Here is a 17,671-nt window from a genome sequence, read left to right on the forward strand (position 1 = left end):
ATGTCAAACTCAAATGGATGTCTTCAGAGTCTCTTGAATCAAACAGAAGGCACATTATTGTTATCAGTCCTCCACAGTGCAGGTCATGTAGAGGTGAGAAAGCACCTGAATTTGTTTCTGTGTTATGTTCCATATTGCCTTATACCCCGCCCCCCATTAAATCAGACCCTCCTTGTTTGATGCAAGTTCAGTATCTTTAGATCTTTATTTGGTAGAGTTCCTCCCAGCAATCAGATATCCTGTGCTTTGAAGTATCTCGGGGAGCATCACTTACGAACGCAGGCAGCCGGGTCTCTGATGTCACGCACTGGATCCTGGTAGTAGAAGGGTTTGCACAGCTCGCAGTTTCGGCCCATGGTGTTGTGCAGACAGTCGTCACAAACGCCCCCACTTGCATTCCCCGTGGCCAGGTACACTGCCATGTCGAAGTGACACCTACTGGAATGGCCATTGCATCTGCATTCTAGGAATACAAAGGAAATAAAGAAATGTCAGGTCAGATGATCACTAAGTTCAAACTTGCCTCATGAAGGATGCTGTGCAATGGATTGATGAGGAAACAAGAGCGCACAGGTTTGATGGCAAATTTTCTAGGCTTCCATCATGGAAGAATACACAGAACTTGTGATTGAATGACCCTCCCATTAGTATTCTGGTAGCAACCTGCAGAAACCTTCAATAGCAAAAGTTACAAAAGTTAAGATTCATCATGAACACAATTACAGACACTTATCTATAAATTCTCTCCTCTCACCCACTGATCCCTCTCACCCTCACTGGTGATTTCACATTGGCCATTACCTTTACAGGTATGTGGGTTGTCCGCCTCGGCCGGCCTCCAGGGAAGGTCATTGAAAAAGTCTTTACAGCTCTCGCAGTTCAAGCCCTCTGTGTTGTGCTTGCAAACACACCTGCCATGGATCTGTAAACACAGCATTGGATTTTTAAACAACCACATTTGTGTTTACATACTCAGCAGAAAAATATTTTAGTACAACATATCTGCAAATCAAACCAAAAAACAAACACATGAAAATTAGATGCCCTCGTCCACCCATGTTGACAAACACCTACACGCCCCCTCCACTGACTTCTTACAGGTTTGTTCTCTTGGCATTTGTACATAGGAAGCAACATCCTATGAAAGCATGGAAACTGAGATGCACAGAAGACGGTTGTGACCCACCATGCCCGGCTCCGAGCGGCTGATCCCTGGGATAGGCGCGCACTCCGAAGCGTGGCCGTAGCAGAAGCAGCTGCCCCGCACCACCAGCTCGAACAGAGAGTAGTAGTACTTCTCCAGCACCTCGGTCCGTCGGTCCAGCAGGTTGTCCCCCAGTGTGTGTAGCTTGGTGAAGTTGATTCGGAGATTGGTGATGCGAAGAAGCTCTGAGAGGGCGGGAGAAGGGAAGACCCATCTTATTTTCTAGCCTCGTAATGCACAGGGAGACAAGGGCAGTAGGACTGGACTGGAGAATTGTTTGTGATTTGCCTGCCTGGAAGATGTGTACTCCATGGATAACTGGCAAAGGGGTATTACATAGCTGCTTATACATTTGATGCATTGTGAATTGCATTCCTCAATACTTTCTCTCAGTTTCATTATGCATTTCCATTTTCATTTTCCAGCGGATGACCACTGATTGTGAGGCATTATTTTTCTCAGATTTCCTCTGTGGAGAGAATCTTCCTCCATCAGGGGAAGAAGGCACCACACATCAACACCCAACTGTGTGTGCCAACTATGAAGAAGGCACCGATTGCCAGACCTGTTTCTGGAGGACTAATAATTTTGTCGCCGCATCCCACTGGTGCCAGAGTGTTTAGGAGCCAAGATAGTCATCTGCAGGATTAATGCTCTACAGACATTCATGATTTCATGTTGAGACTTGCCCTTCATGTTTATGTCTGGGATATCTGCCTCTAGAATTTATCCTAACAACGATGCTTCAGATCACTTCAGTGCACATGGGCATACAGTACATGCACCTTGTTAACCTGGAAGAGCAGATTCTTTAGTGGAGTAATGCCACAGATCTTTGAAAGACATACAAGATACATTTATATACATTAGGTGCATCTGTGTATCTGTATACCCGTGTATCAGTGTGGGAGATGCACTTAAATGGGAGACTATCAAACACTATATATAAGCATTTGCCAAGCGTTATCTGTATACTTGAATGATTCGAGGCCCTCAGGTACAGAGGGCTAGGTCTGAAATGCATTCACAGTTTTAAAATTAAATTACCTTGTATTTCCAGGCTGTAAGGGTCACTGACAAAAATAGCTGGGTCAAGCACTTTAAAAATGACCTGTGAAAAGAGAGGAACAAAGGTTCAGAACGGGGTCTGTGTATTTAAAGGCAGTAGAGCAGGGTAAGAAATCTGGAAGGGTTTTCTCTCACCTCGCCCTTGGTGGAGGGCTCAATGTCAGAGTACCGCTCCTCACAGATGATGTCGTCAATCCTTTGCAAGGCCCGGGCTGGCACACCGGGGAACATTTTGGTGCAGTTGTAGGAGAAGTAGCGGTAGGGTTTCCACGTGCGCCCAAAATCCGCGGACCTCTCGATCAGCATGGCTGCCGGACGGAAGGTCTGCAGAGCAGACAGAGAAGTTTCAATGAGAACGCCACCTGACATCCACTGTCCTCAATGACATCAGCACTGAACATGCATGGACATGTTTTGAGGTGGTCATTTTAGTTTTCCCATATGTTGTTCAGAAACAACATTTCTTTATTCAAGAATCTTCTGCCAGACTGATAATGCAAAGAGCCCACCCCTGGATCTAATTCACGGCAATTTAATTCCTAAGAACTACAACAATCAACTTCCTCAGACAGAGGGTCACCATCTGTACCTTAAACTTCATGATGAGGTGAGTGAAGTGAAACTCCGCCTCCAGGTTCAGACGGATGCTGACATTCTCTTCACCTGGAAAAAGACACAAGGAAAATCATACGGCCTTCTGTGATCAAAAGGGACACTACAGTAAACACATTCAATCAACTCATTAGCTTTAGTTTGCAATCCCTAAAAAAAACACATCAACATGATAGAAATAAATGAGAAATGTATGCATTTATATTAAAAACTGGCTCGCATTTCCCTTTCCCCTTAACGTTCATCTGAATTTCTCCCTACAACAGGATACATTTTCTACCACAACACTTGTAAGATCCATTAATGTAGCACTGACTGTAACCAATACCACAGAGGTACAAACAAATGTAAAACCCTTGCCTAAATGACTATGAAGTCCACCAAATAGCTGCACCAGATTTCCCCGTTATTATCTTTGGAAGACGGACCAACAGAACGCAGGAGGAGCAATCCACACTGTAATGCGTTCCCACCCATCCAAAGCCTGTCTGATCCGGGCTTGTTTGCAAGCAGGGTGCAGTCTAGCCTGAACGAGTTTCACCCAAGCATTATTAAAACACGTTTCTCAGCAGCAACTGGCAACTGCAGTCTCCTGTGTTGAGAGACAGTGACAAACACTCACCATTGGCGGACTGCCACCAGGTGTACTCTCCATTCTGGTCCATTAGGTAGATGACATTCTCCACACGATGGCTGTTCTTCTCCCAGATGGGATCGTATGGCCTCCGCGAGTCACACTGGAAACACTTGTCCAATTCCTACAGGGAGTATGAAAATGCATTTCTCTGCACTTGTTGAATGCTGAAGTCACATTACGTGGAACTGTCTAAGACAATTGGGGTTATAGTTTTATAGAGACTGAAATTAAGCTATTCATATTTGCACTGAGATTTCTGTGTAAGGGTATGTTATATGATCAATATTTTACTGATCATTGCCAGCCATAAGTAAAGTTCTTTAAAAGGTCCCCTTCTGTCTGGTGATTAAAGCCCAATATACAGATTAATCACTGATGTTGAGTTTAAATGGACATGTTTAAATGGATTAGGAGTCATGATTCAGAATTTAGAGATTAAGAAGGTATAAGAATGTATAAGCTGTAGATCCAAGTAAATGGAACTATCTTGGGGAGGCCTTCATCAAGCAGTGGATTGATATAGGTTGATGATGATGATGATGATGATATATATTTATATAATACGTATGTATGTACACACACACAAATATCTATATCTACATATGTATATGAATACATTAGCTGAAGCTATGAATCTATTCAATTTATTAAATTAAAGGACACAATTGTAGGTGCATTTTGAGAGGGCAAGAGTTAACATGATGCGTGAGCTGTGCCAAGCAGAGGGAGCACTATCGTGCTGATTACTGTGATAATCACTGAGGATCAGAATGGAAAAAAATGTCAAGCATTTGAAAACCTGTCTGTCATGTGAGACACGTTTCCTATAGCAACCCGGATCAAATCGTTCAACATAGTAGAAATAAGTAGAGACCTGGATATATAGTAAGATGCAGTGTTCTTAATCATTCTGTCTTGCTACTATATATAAATATATTTTTCATCCACAATACACATTCTCTCTTTAGTTTGGGTGCTCTAATTAAAAAGATAAATGTGCATGTTGTAACAGTTAATCTTTATTCATTTTAAAGTAACACAATCACCATTTCAAATCACATGACAGCTACTGGCCTTGTTTCCAAGTTGCCATTTAGATCAGCTATGATTACAGCTTTAGTTCCAGATCATAAGCTGGGTTAAGAAGCCAGCAAAAATAAGAAAGAAATGCCTCTGAAAGGTTTGAACACAAGCAGTCATCAGAAAGATTAATAAAGTTTAGCCATGTAAGACGATTTGGTGGGTTACATGGTCGAGTCTGAGAAGCAGGCAGAGACAAATGCTGTGCAAAGCTTGTCAAGTTCTGACAAGCTGCTAGACAGTTCAGATGAAGCATGAGACAAAATTAGAAAAAGAGAAGGTTAAAAAAAATGCACATTGAGAAGGAATGCACTTTGATTGTAAGATGACAGAGAAGGCATTGGAAAGGAAACTAAGAAAAATGCATCAAAAGGAAACATGGTAGCAGAACCAAGTGGTTCCAAACATCACGGCAACCCCAAGCTCCCACATATATCTGAGAAATCAAAAGGAGTTGTGTTTGTTCAGCCCCTCTACCTTGTCCAATAGCCACAGTAGTCAGTCATTTTCCACTAGCCTTAAGTTTAACTAGATGTAAGTATATATGGATGTGTCTTTGTCTTGGCACAGCTATTGAGGGTTTCGCCCCAAGAACTGTTGAACTTTGCTTAAAGGACGACACTTGTTTTGTATTTGAAAAACAACAAGAGAAAATCAGTGAAAAAAATATATGGCTTCCTTTGTTTTGACAGCATGGACAGTCAGGACTAAAAACAGTTACTCAATACCCTTGCCTTATATTGCAGATATTGAACAACAGAAGAGCCTAAATCCCTTTGTACAAGTGCTGGAGAATGAAAGGTAAACACTGGGACCTGTTTGTTTGATCTGCACCTGGTAATTTGAAATATAGGGCTCATATATAAAGGGCTAAAACAAACAGGGGAATGGACACAGCAAGCTGTCCTAACACTTTACAAGTCCTCCTTTGTGACAAAGCAAATCCTGCCATTCCAAAGTCTGAAATGTTACTGTTTTGGCTGTTATGGTCATCCGAGGAATCAAAATCAAATGTGGGAAACATAGCTGTGTAACCTTATAAAAAACAGATAACCACTACTGTAGTTCCAGTAGAATGTGAGTAATCATGATGCTATAATGATGCTACATTGCATCATAAACAGAGAGTAAAAAGCACTTTTGTCCAAAACCTCATACTCTCCTAGAACTCCAAATGCCTCAGTCATAAGGCAGTCTGTAATATTCACCCATGCACCTCAGTGATATAATTCCCCACTAATAGCATTCACCATTATCACTATTATGTTCTGAAGATCTAAGATATTTGAGGTATGGGCTGAGCTGAGCATGAGAGGGAAAGGGGAAAGAAGAGGTGCTTTGGGGAAAACATCTACAGAGCTTTTAAAGAGATAACCACTTTACACATGGCTGCTCCAGCAATTTCCTTCCCTTTTAAGGTGATGTCTAAGATGCCAGGTTTGTGGGAGCCTCCTTCAAATTCCCAGTGAAATGAATATACAGCGTATGTAACATCTCTGTTCTGTGATTAAGGCAACTGAGAAAGTCGTGACTGAGATACACTCCTTAACCCTCCCTATTGTAAGATTACATAGTTAGGCTGGTGCCAATCAATGTCACTGCCTCCGTTACACCAAAATAAACAGCATTTACAATTGTATTACAGGCACAAGAGATGGGATTTCAAACTGATTGTTGCTTGGGGCTGAATACACTGAATGTGTCAAAACAGCCACTGTCACATGTATCTCAGCAGACGTAAAACTGGGTAGCAGACACTTTCTGCAGACAGAGCTAACCTGCTTTATACGATGAGGCTGACCTATTTAACATTTCCTTAAGACACCTTGTACATCTCACTCCACCCCGGTCAGTCTATCAGGCTGTGAGTGCCTCATGTGACCAGAAGAAGTCAAAGATTTATAGTAATGAATAATACATCACTGTCTAGGGGGTCATGGGGTGTGCTTATTCGACCCATCTCAAGGTGCACTGAAAGAACAGAAGTTTCCTCTGTGCTTCAAAAATATGGATATCTGCCAGTCACCCAGGTCCCCAGTAACAGTGTGTGCACGCTCGTTCTCTAGGGTCGACAGGGATGCCCTCACCTGCAGGTGGCTGACGATGCAGAAGTTCTCTGGGATCTGCAGGCCACAGGTGGAGGTAGCGGTCAGGTCTTTAGCTCGGCCAATTAGGAGGTTGCCAGTTGCTGGGTAACAGCTTCCCTCTGTACATCCGTGAGGTCCGGATGGCTGCTCCTGTGCCACTACACTGAGAGCTGCAGAGAATAATTGGGGGAGGAGGGAGTTATTCCCAGTAGAAAGAGACAACAGTACACACTCACTCGCCAAAGACTTACTTTTGTTTTTCCCCCTCAATCGGGACCATCACTGGTCAAGTCAACATGCAAGGACCATAGATAAAAAGCAGCAACCCAGAAGGACTGTGGAAGTGTACCTTTCTAAAGCAACTGAATTTGAATTTACAACTAAGCACCCTTAAATTACATACAAAATTGTAATGGTATTGTAAGGTATTACCATTGACAACAGCATTGTCAAAATAATTATCACAGCATTTTTTTAAACAAGGAAATTAGTATCTTATCTGAGATGACATGGAATTAGTTACAAAATAAATGGGGCGTGGGGGGTAGAGCAATATAATTCTAGTCCCTCTGTACACCATTGGTTATTTCAGACTTTTGAACAGTGATTTGTGGTCGATTAGCAGAACAACACAGTAATTTCCTGTGAGCGGACTGTGATGATATGCTCACTCAGACTCACACATGCCACTTCCTGGCAGTAGGTTCTATGATCCATGAAGCATTGCAGGAGTCTGATCAAAATGCTGGCTATTGAAACACATGCTTCTGTCAAGCAAATCAACTGATCATGGATGTATAAACTATACAGTGCCAGATAGCTGCAGCTGTGCAAAGTTGGTCATCCCATCAGCGCTGCCCTTCAGTCTGCGGTTGTACACACCCACTCAGTTTAATTTGAACGTCACACAAGGCACTGATCACACAAAAGAAAGGCTGATATTGCTCACTGTTCACATGAAGTTGCTTTTATAGTGGCAGACTAATAACTGTTGTTCACACTATAAAAACATATCCTGGAACTAACATAAAAAAAAGACTTGGAGAAAACTGATACTGGATAACTGTGGGTTTTACACAAGTTCAATAAATAACTGGAACTCCTAGTCTCTTTATTTTACATTAGTGCATGAACTTCAGAGTATCACACTAAGCAATGTAGTATCACAGAGGTTCAATAATGCAGATTAACTTCACAGGAACAGCCCGGATCATTTTGTTCCAGTTGACTTGGTAACACTGACAGCTTCCTATGACTAGACTGAAATTCTAACGCACCTGTTCCAAAACAGAATGTTAACAACAAACACACACAAATAAAGACACAAAATACTGAAGCTCTGGGACTATTTGAAATAATAAGTGGCCTACTATAAAAGACCGATAGAACTAAGGCAGAAACACTGACACAATGCAAATCACATCTCTATACAATGACACCGACAACCTCCGTGTCTCCAGCAGGTGTAACAGATATGACCCAGGACATACGGATAGCACTGCCTTCAGCCAGGAAACAAAAAGACTAGGGACCTGACAGTTACAGCAGAAATACCACAGCTGCAAGGCACAGATGGTTTCAGGAGGCCAGTAACCAAGCTAAACCAGGAGAAACCCTAACTGTTTCTAACACAGATAGGTTTAGGGATACGTTAAAGGTCCAATAAGAACTGGTGAACCAGGCCTAAAGAGACATGTTACATCTGCTGAGAAGATTGTCTAAATGAGAAATTTGTGACTAAATTAGTTGCACATCAAACTCATAAACTACTGTATACTGGCACAGACCAGTATGCCAGGCAGCTGTATGCACTGCTGCCCAGAGAACACTCTTATGTCTTCATCTCCTCCCTCACTGCCCAGTGTCAGTCTAGGAAAATAATTACTGTATCCCAGTCACAACGGGCCTGTTTTCTCTCAAGGCACTGATCCGAGCTGAGAAGCTCTGTGACCCTGAAAGGGAGTGATATTTCTCCTTGTGGCTCGGCGTAATGAGGTGAGAGACACATTTCCCCCGAGATAAATGTTGCAGGAATTCCTGGCATTGCTGTGAGCTATAGCTCCCTCGGTCCCCTGAGTTTTTAGGGACACTGGAGCGGCTACTGCTGGGCACTTGTTCCTGCTAATGATGACATCCCCAGTACAGGTCAGAGCAGACCGACAGGGTCAACACTCACTAAACCCAAAAACACTGTAATCCTTCTTGTAACCACCTACAGCTATTATGAACAATTATTTCAGGAATGCATGCCGTGCACTACTGCAGTAGCTGCTAATATGATCATAATTTACATTGTGTTTACTTGAAAGGTTTGCCACTGGAAAACTAAACTTTTATATATATATATATATATATATATATATACACACATCATCTTAAAAATGCATGTACTGTGTAGAATGTATAATTACATATACTGTATATGGAAATTAACTTATTTGTTAAAGTGATCCTCAATTTTTTTTTTTACTTTAAAGAGATCCCCACCCCCCGAAATACACGTGTTCTAATATTAGGACAAAAGTAAAACTTTGAATATACAGAATACCCATTAAAGATGTGTGCAGTTGAGGGTATTTTAGACTAGACATTGTCTGGTGCTTAACAAAGACTCAGAGAAGGGAGGAGTAGATGCCTAGAGTAAAAAGCCCAGCGGGGGGTCACTGTTTGTGCTGTTATCACATCCCAATCCAATTAGGACCTTACAGCGTGAACTTGACTTGAAACCTACCCTGCCCATTTTAAAGAAAATGTGATAAAGGAGAATTAATACAATCCTGGGAAACACTTGAAGGAGATATGGCAAGTAACCAGCACAGGACACAAGCATTGCAAAAGTCACGTCAATGAACTGGTTCATTCTGATCCAAACTTCATATTATAATATATGATGAAAAAAAAAATTCCACTCATATTGGACTGTTAATTTTACACAATGTAACCAATAAGGGAATGGGAAAACAAGTTGACTTGATGCAACATGCTACAGGAATCTTCAGCTTTCCTCACAGATCAGTACAAAGGAATAACTTCAGGTATTGCTTTGCAAACAGAGGGTGGGCATCCGTTTGAGTTAGTTACTCATATACTGTACTATTTCCATAAATCTTGACCCTTGGAATGTGAAAGGTGTACCAGAGACCCTCCCTGGATAAACAGCACCTTCAAGTCATGAACAACGCAATATGATTAAGCTGGTCAAATTCCTCTGCTTCACTAGACCTGAAACATACAGGCCGTGAAACCTTTGCAAGCTGCAGCAACTGAACTATGCTGCTCACATTATGATAATGCTTTGCATATTTAGAACAGAATGTGACTGAAAACAACATACACATACATCAAAACAGACTGTCGAAAAAGGTTTTCCTCTTATCCTGTTTTTCAAATAATTATTATTGAAAATACACAGAAACAATTAATGAATGTTCGCAAACACATTCAGTGATTCCCTCCCTCCTCCCCAACCCCCCCAAAAAATAAAACTGTAGAAAAAAAGATACAATATGTCCTTGCCTATTCTTCAAAATAAGGACATTTGACATTCAAACAAGAGCTGTGTCGGAGTGATGTGTGATATGAAGCAATTACCTCACTCTTCACATCCTCTTGATACCCTGGCTGGTATGTCCGCCTTCCCTGAGGGAAGGCCTTTTCTTAGTCTTTCATTTCTTAAGCATCCTGAGTCTTCCCGACAGGCCCAGCTGAACCACAGATTCATGTACTTATTAAAATTATCTTCGGTCAACATCTCTGAACCACAGCAAAAACAGTATCCTTATGAGGAATGTGTTTGTTACAGTGAGAGCTTCTTAAGAAGCTGATTAGGTTCAAGTCTCGGTCCAAAGAGGACCAACACTCCTACCGCCTAGTGATTACAGATTCCAAGTACCATTCACAAACAGGCTGTAGCTGGGAGCAGGGATTTATCTAAGTAGACCTCGTTTGGTTTACAATAAGTTAAATTGGGTTGGCGGACGAAATAATGGGTGTTTGTTTCAGTTTCAATTTAGGTGCTGAGTTAATACCAATTGATGTGAATCAAGAAAAAAATACTCAAAAAGTGTAAGGAGTGACTATAGTAATTCCTAGTTTGAATGTCATACGCAGACAGATGAAAAGAACTAAACATTTTTAGTCTTTACCAGAGGTGATTATACAGGCATTTGAATCACTATGGGATGAGAGACGTTCAATTTCGGGGGCCTACATCAATTTCAATGGTGAACCAAGTATGAGAGGTGACAGAAGGATAGTGAGGTAAGATGTATTTAGCATCTAAAAGTGCATCTTTCCACAAAGAGTGGTGGGGTGTGAAGCAAACTACCCAGGAGCTGAAACAAAGTCTGTCTTTTTTGTTTACCAAAAATGGTTTTAGGTCTCTTTCTTAAAGGGGCTCCACAGACCTTGGCAATGTGCTGCGTGCATCAAGACAAGCAGGGGAGCCACGGCAACAAAAATCTCTTATGTCTCAGATCACGGGGTAAGAATGGAAAGAACGCAGCGGGGAAATGTTTTTCATTTTAAAACGTGTATCAGATGTCAGGTTTGACAGAGGTGTCAAACGTGAGCATTTTAAATACACACGGCAACTGCTCCTGCAATGTATCTGCCCCTGTGGAATGTCAGTTTTAACAATGGGGACTGGTCCTCACTTGTTGCTGGAGACGATATTTACACCACGGCTGTTTACGTACAGTGTAGAACTATGCATTGTACATTAACCCATTAGGCACTTGTTTCCTCGGCACTGCATGCCTCGGTTTCAGGCATTAACAGAAACAGATTCCACCAGCAGGTGAGATACAGTATCCCAGAAGTCCCTGTGCCAGAGTGAAGTACAGGGTTGAAGCTGCAGCACAACGGCATGTGGCACCACCCAGCGCTGTGGCAGCCCAAATCATAAGATCCGGTAATCCGACTTAAACGGGATTAGCACTGGAATCCAGGAAAACTCTGCTCAGGTGGAAGGAGCAGCTGCTTCCTTAACATTAGGGGTCTGAAACACTGAGAAACCAAACCCTGGAAATCAGGACAATGCAGCAACATAGTCTGCAGCATATTTTGACTACATGCTTTATGCAGAATTGGCTTGATTTAGACCATTTCAAACTTACTGCACCACCTCAATCACGCATCAAGTAAAATCAGTACTGTAAAGATCACATGACCAGATTTTTCAGTGAAAACTGGAAGCTGTTTGTGTACTTTACCTATGCCGGAGGCTTAAATCCGTCCAAGGGGCCTTGAGACTATTGGCACAACAACCTAAATTCTGTTCATTCGCTAAAGTTCACTCAATAACTAGATTAAGTGAAACAGAGTCCCCCGTAGGAAAGGTTCAAATAACTGTTAGTGATTACAAACACACTACTCAGACAGCACTGTTAGTCCGTTAACACTAATCAGGCAATCATTAATTTATAGTGACATCAGAGGAATAATTTAATTGTATCATGTTGGACAGACAGCATTCCACATTCCAGCACCTAGCCCCATCTTTAAAAATCCAGCAACCCAAGGATGTAGATGCAAAACAAATGAGCACAGAAAGGAAGGTGATTTGTCAATCAGCCCTTTTAAAATGTTCACACTGACCTCTACTTAGCCTGCAATAAATTCAACTGTTTCAGTATTGAGAGTCTGGGTAACTAATTGCCTTCCATTAAAAGGCAATAATTTACCACACAACACAAAGAGGGGATAGTCATCTCTTGACCATATGGTGCGGCCATTCTACAGAGACTGGTCAGTGGTTTCGCATGTTTTGTAGAACGCAGAACCACAGCTGCTGAAATGACCATCAAAACATTAGAAATGAGGCCAGATCAGCTGCAGTGGATTCATCTCCCATCACAGGAACACTTGTGTTTTGGGAGGAGGGGCTATATGATTATGGGAGATAAACTCTTCAGTAAATACAATGAGCAATTGCATTAGCACTCATATATTGTATTTCAAATTTAAAACACTGCTTACAGCAGTGAAATTCATAAATATGACAGAGCTGTAAGTATTCCTTAGCTGGCACAGCAGGAATTTGGAGCAGATGTTTGCAGTCTTCTGTGAGATTGTCGAATCTCAGATCACATGCTTTGTGGCTCACTCTTATCTCTGATACCAATAGCTCTGCAAAAAGGGATCAACTCTGACACGCTCAAATTTTAAACATTTGGGACAAAGTAAAAACATCACGCAATTCAAACAGACAGGGGTAGAGACCCTGAGATGGCCAGCCCAGTCATTTCTGAAATGGACCGTGCAAGGGTAGCTGTTCCTACCGGATGTCCAGTCACACATGGTCTAAACGCACACAGAGACTTGTATTCAGGGTCAGTCCGTGACTCATTGGGTCGTGACTGTCACACATCCACGCACAGTGCAATCACTGCCAAGTGAGAGAAACCAGGGCAAAAACTGAACAAAATCTGAAAACTGACCATTTAAAATTACAAACAAATAATTTAAAGTTAAAAAACAATGAATACTGGATATTTTACTGATTTATACACTGAATACTGAGGAGTATAAATCATAATATATATACTACCAGTCAAAAGTTCTATAACACCTAAATTTTTCCAGTTTTTATTGAAATTTATGCAGTTTAATGTCTCAATGTACTTAAAGCATAGAACAAATAAACAATTGGAGATAAAAAGAAATAATGGAATCGTTTTGTTTAACACAATATAACCCCTTAAGCTGACAAACCCCTCTGGTACCCTTAAAAGGGCACCAAATCTGTGTACTTCCCATGTGTACTCTTCACCATTGTGTTGTTTGCCAAGTGTCCAAGATATCCAAGGTATGTCCAAGGTATCCCATGAAAGCTGAGGCTCTCAGCTTTCTAACAATGTGAAGTCTACTGTGTTTGTGAATGAAACGCGCTGGTAGCCTAGAGAATAAGCTTTCAAACGATGTGTGCATTGTAGGAATACAGTGTAACGTCTATGCACAGGAGCTGTGCGTAACACTGCCAAATAATGCTTAAGAGGGTGTAGTAACACAGTATATAACTCTGAAATGTATATTATTTTTCAGTTTTTGGTAACCTAAACTTTTTTTTGAACCTCTGGCAGTTTACCACTTCTGTACCACGTTATTCACTGGACTTGAACTGCTTAAATTTCAATAAAAACTGGAAAAATGGGGGTGTTCTAAAACTTACGACTGGTAGTGTACCAGAGTAACAAATTATACAGTAGCCCTTTTATGCTAATAAAAATATTACAGAAAGAAGGTCAATGGGAGAGCGAGACTTTTGCAACACAGCAGTTGAGTCAAGTGGAAGAAGTAGGTTACTAGCAAATGGGTGAAACAGAGTGAAACAGGGCATTGTGTAGTATTTGCAATATGCTGCTGATATTAGAGATAATAACAACTATACAATTTATATCGCCAGCAGAGGAGTCCTAATCGTGATGTAGCGTCAGATGTGCTACATTACAGATTTGCTGTTTATCATCACCTCCATTGGTGGGTGTTTGGTCTCCACTGTGCAGTTGTCAGCAGGGTCGGTGGGTCTGGTACACCTGTGATCAGTCAGTCAGACTGACAACATAGAAAACACTAATGGAAATCACTTGTGCTCTTTAAAAACTAGGTGTTTCTTCCATGATGAAAATTATGGTTTTATTCGCCCTCAAGGGCTTCTGTACCGCTCAGACGTCTATGAAAGTGGGGTTTGTCCGCATGTGAATGGTCATATAAATGGACAAATGTGAATTCTGACCACATGGGCACACAAGGCCATTTCAGCATGAACTTGAACTTCCCTCAGTATCTAGTAGAAAACAAAAATGATTGGGGGACTAATTCAGTTCTTTAGAAAAGTCATTCATATAAATATTTCTTGTGAAAAACTGTAAGTCACCCTGGGCAAGGGCATCTGCTAAGAAATAAAGGAGGAGGAGGAGGTGAAGGAGAAGGAGTAGGAGTATGCTTGAATGTTAGCCAAGAAAACTGCACCTCCAGGGATGGAGACTATTATTAGAATGTGAATAGCGAGATCTTTAACCTTATAGGGACATCAATTGTTATATTGAATCTGACAGGAGCCATTTTGATTCTCAGAAGTTGAGTTTAGAACCATACAGGATTACTGGGATTTTCTTTTCTTTTTGTAATGGCTTTTGGACTACACCACAGGAACTGCTGTGGCCCAGTATAAACCCAAATGTCTGGTTTAATGGAACGTAACACTAATCGCTAATGAGCTCAATGGGAACCCAGGAACATTTGGTTTAGTTCCACAAAAATAGCAGGATCCTTCCTAATATGAAAGAAGAGTCTGACAAATTCCCGTGGATGCAGCCCAGTTTTAATTTCTCTGACCAGCACTCACTCACTCCCTTATCCATTGCTTCTAATTAAGTTTTCTGCCAGCCAAAGCACAGCTGTAGGGTGCTAATGAGCCCAGAGCTGTAAGGCACCTGTCTCCTCTCTCAGAGCCAAAACTCAGAGCTCTGGAGAAGTGAAAGAAGGAGCTATACTTCAACACTATTATTACCTCTACCTTAGAAAAGTGCAAGACACCCCTCCCAACTATATATTGAGCCATGTAAGCCACTCCAGCACTAGTATGCATCGTGTTTGCGAACACCCTTGCGGTTATTGCAGAGAGGTTAACTTGTGGGCAGGTTAACTTGTGCAATCCCACTTCCTGCAAGGCCTACATGTGGTCTATAGTTTCCCAGTGTGTTGTGTGGCCCATCTTTGTCAAGTAAGCCAGCAAAAGTTCTCCTGAATCTAAGCAATTACACGGAAGCTCAGACATGGGTTTCTAACACGAAAAACATAAAAAAACAGGCTTCAGACAGCATCACTGTGAAATAATATTCACAATTATCATACTGCCAACACCAGTGTCACACTGTAGCCCCAGGGACAGCAGTGAGAGAGCTGCATTCATAGTGAAAGTGAACACTGCTTTCCAGAGGGAGGTTAGAGCAATGGGTCCATATTAAAGCAGACCTGCCCACAGGAAGGGAAGTAAAAGTGCTAGTGTGGCAGATAAGGTTGGAAGTCAAACATGTCTTCACTCAAGGATAGTTCGGGAAGTCTGTAGAACAAAAGGAGTAATTTTCCTGAGTTACTTTTAACCCAAATTTGTAATCAGCGCCAATTTTTTTCTGGAAGTAAATACAAGCTGGCAAATTTACAAAACAAAGAAGGAGCTTATCAATCCATCATTTCCTGAAAGATTTTTATTTTCTTGCACAACTACCCAGAGATGCCACTTATCCACCAACACTGCGGCTTTACCAACACTGCCTGTTCTTAGGAAACATATTCTATCCGCATTCATGAGCTACTATAAAAGGACAATTGACTATTAAGAGACACAGAATTAATTAAGAACAACACACAGAAAACAAAAATGGATTACTATGGCAACAGTCAGATGCACTTAAACTAGGCTTCCTGCAGCACGTGTCTGTAAGTGGCATCCCTCAGCCTTTGAGGTAAATTGCCTTGATTAATGATTATAATTAACAATGCCAGAAACAGACTTGTCTGTTCAGATTCTAATCCAGCTACACTCATTTCGAAACGGTTACAAGGCAAATATTTTGTTTAGCAAATGCTTAAAAGACTTCTGGGGTAATTTAAATGTAATACCACAGAGGAACAAGCATTACAGTGGACACATATTGATTTATAAAAATTGCTGTTATTCCTGTAGAGTATTTTAGACCTTTAAACACACATTAAATTACACCACTCGTTAGAGAAAACAACACTTTGCTAAATGGCTTGTCCGGTTTGAAATTAGAAAGAAAATGTACATAACACTGATCTCTTTAAATATAAAAAATATGTAATTATGTTTTTTTTTTTTTGTGCAACCTGAATGGCATGATTAGCTTTTCTGTTTTTCTTATATTCTGGTTCACAAACATAATAATTATGACACATTAATGTTGATACCAAATGAAAAGATGCATCCCATTTATAAACAGTTCCATGAAAATGCCTGCTTTGGAAGGGCCGATTTGACTTTTTTGCTCAATCCGTCAGCTCACACACCTGTGTACAGCAGATGGAACAAAAGAGTGTGCCTCAGGTGTAGAGTTTCATGGGCCTTTTTTGGCTCATATTGTAGTGAATAAAAGAGTGTGTGGCTACAGACAATGGGCTTAATTGGGGATCTTTTGGATGAACCGCAGCTGTGATCTCTTACACTAAGTTATGAGGTCAGTAGCACACAAAACAAAACACTGAAGACAAAGGCAATAACATTGGTTAGCCGATAAAGAACATTAATACATTTGGTAAGTGTTAAAACAACAACCCATTTCTCTACAGGTAAGGTCAGTTTAAGACAGCTTTTCTTGACACTGAGCACTGTGCACAAGTTCTGTAATAAGTCCGAGCTGAACAGAGTTCCACTTTAGTGAACTTCTTAAATCTATAACATGATACAGATCGCTATAACCAGGAAATAGCAGCTTGGAAAGAGAGGGAGGCTCGGCACAGATGTCTGTGGTCAAACTCACCCAGAATGAAGATGCCAAGCAGGTGGATCATTCTGAGCACCCATGAACTGTGATCAGTCTGCATTAAAAAAATCTGTAAGAAAGCACAAACAGTATGATCAACATGGTAATCAGAAGTGGCAGCGATGGTGGTAGAATTGATCATGGTACATAAATGCTGTTCTTCAATTACCAGGGCTGATTGTGTGGAGTGAATGTTTATAAAAATATATATATATATAATTGCAATTCATGACAGACTGACTCCACACTGAGTATTACTATCTTTAAAATACAAGTGATAATGCCCTAAAGATTCCTGATTTTGAATGTTGACTATGCACATCATGCTTCATTGCAGCATTTAATACACAGATATGATAATGTTTTATACAGTGACAGCATACATGTAACAGATTCCAAACCAAATAAGGACTGAAACCTTCCAGGCGAACAACTGGTAAGACAAAATAAATCACAAAACAGCTAAATAATAAAGCTT

At 41.0% G+C, this 17,671-nt stretch overlaps 1 protein-coding gene across 2 annotated transcripts in view; it reads right to left on the reverse strand.

Annotated features, from left to right (window-relative positions):
* lamb2l (laminin, beta 2-like) overlaps positions 1 to 17,671 on the reverse strand; it is a 56,263-nt gene that overhangs the window by 25,049 nt on the left and 13,543 nt on the right. For both annotated transcript variants that reach the window (XM_066698211.1, XM_066698212.1), the window contains exons 2-10: positions 17,191 to 17,263; positions 6,689 to 6,858; positions 3,507 to 3,642; positions 2,862 to 2,935; positions 2,408 to 2,596; positions 2,252 to 2,315; positions 1,187 to 1,389; positions 802 to 922; positions 275 to 463 (exon numbers count right to left, since the gene is read on the reverse strand). In XM_066698211.1, the coding sequence (XP_066554308.1) occupies positions 275 to 463; positions 802 to 922; positions 1,187 to 1,389; positions 2,252 to 2,315; positions 2,408 to 2,596; positions 2,862 to 2,935; positions 3,507 to 3,642; positions 6,689 to 6,858; positions 17,191 to 17,254 (1,210 nt within the window). In that variant the 5' untranslated portion in view covers positions 17,255 to 17,263. The remainder of the gene's footprint in view (positions 1 to 274; positions 464 to 801; positions 923 to 1,186; positions 1,390 to 2,251; positions 2,316 to 2,407; positions 2,597 to 2,861; positions 2,936 to 3,506; positions 3,643 to 6,688; positions 6,859 to 17,190; positions 17,264 to 17,671) is intronic.

Source organism: Amia ocellicauda, chromosome 3 (assembly GCF_036373705.1).
Source record: "Amia ocellicauda isolate fAmiCal2 chromosome 3, fAmiCal2.hap1, whole genome shotgun sequence".
In the NCBI taxonomy this organism is placed as follows: Eukaryota; Metazoa; Chordata; class Actinopteri; order Amiiformes; family Amiidae; genus Amia; species Amia ocellicauda.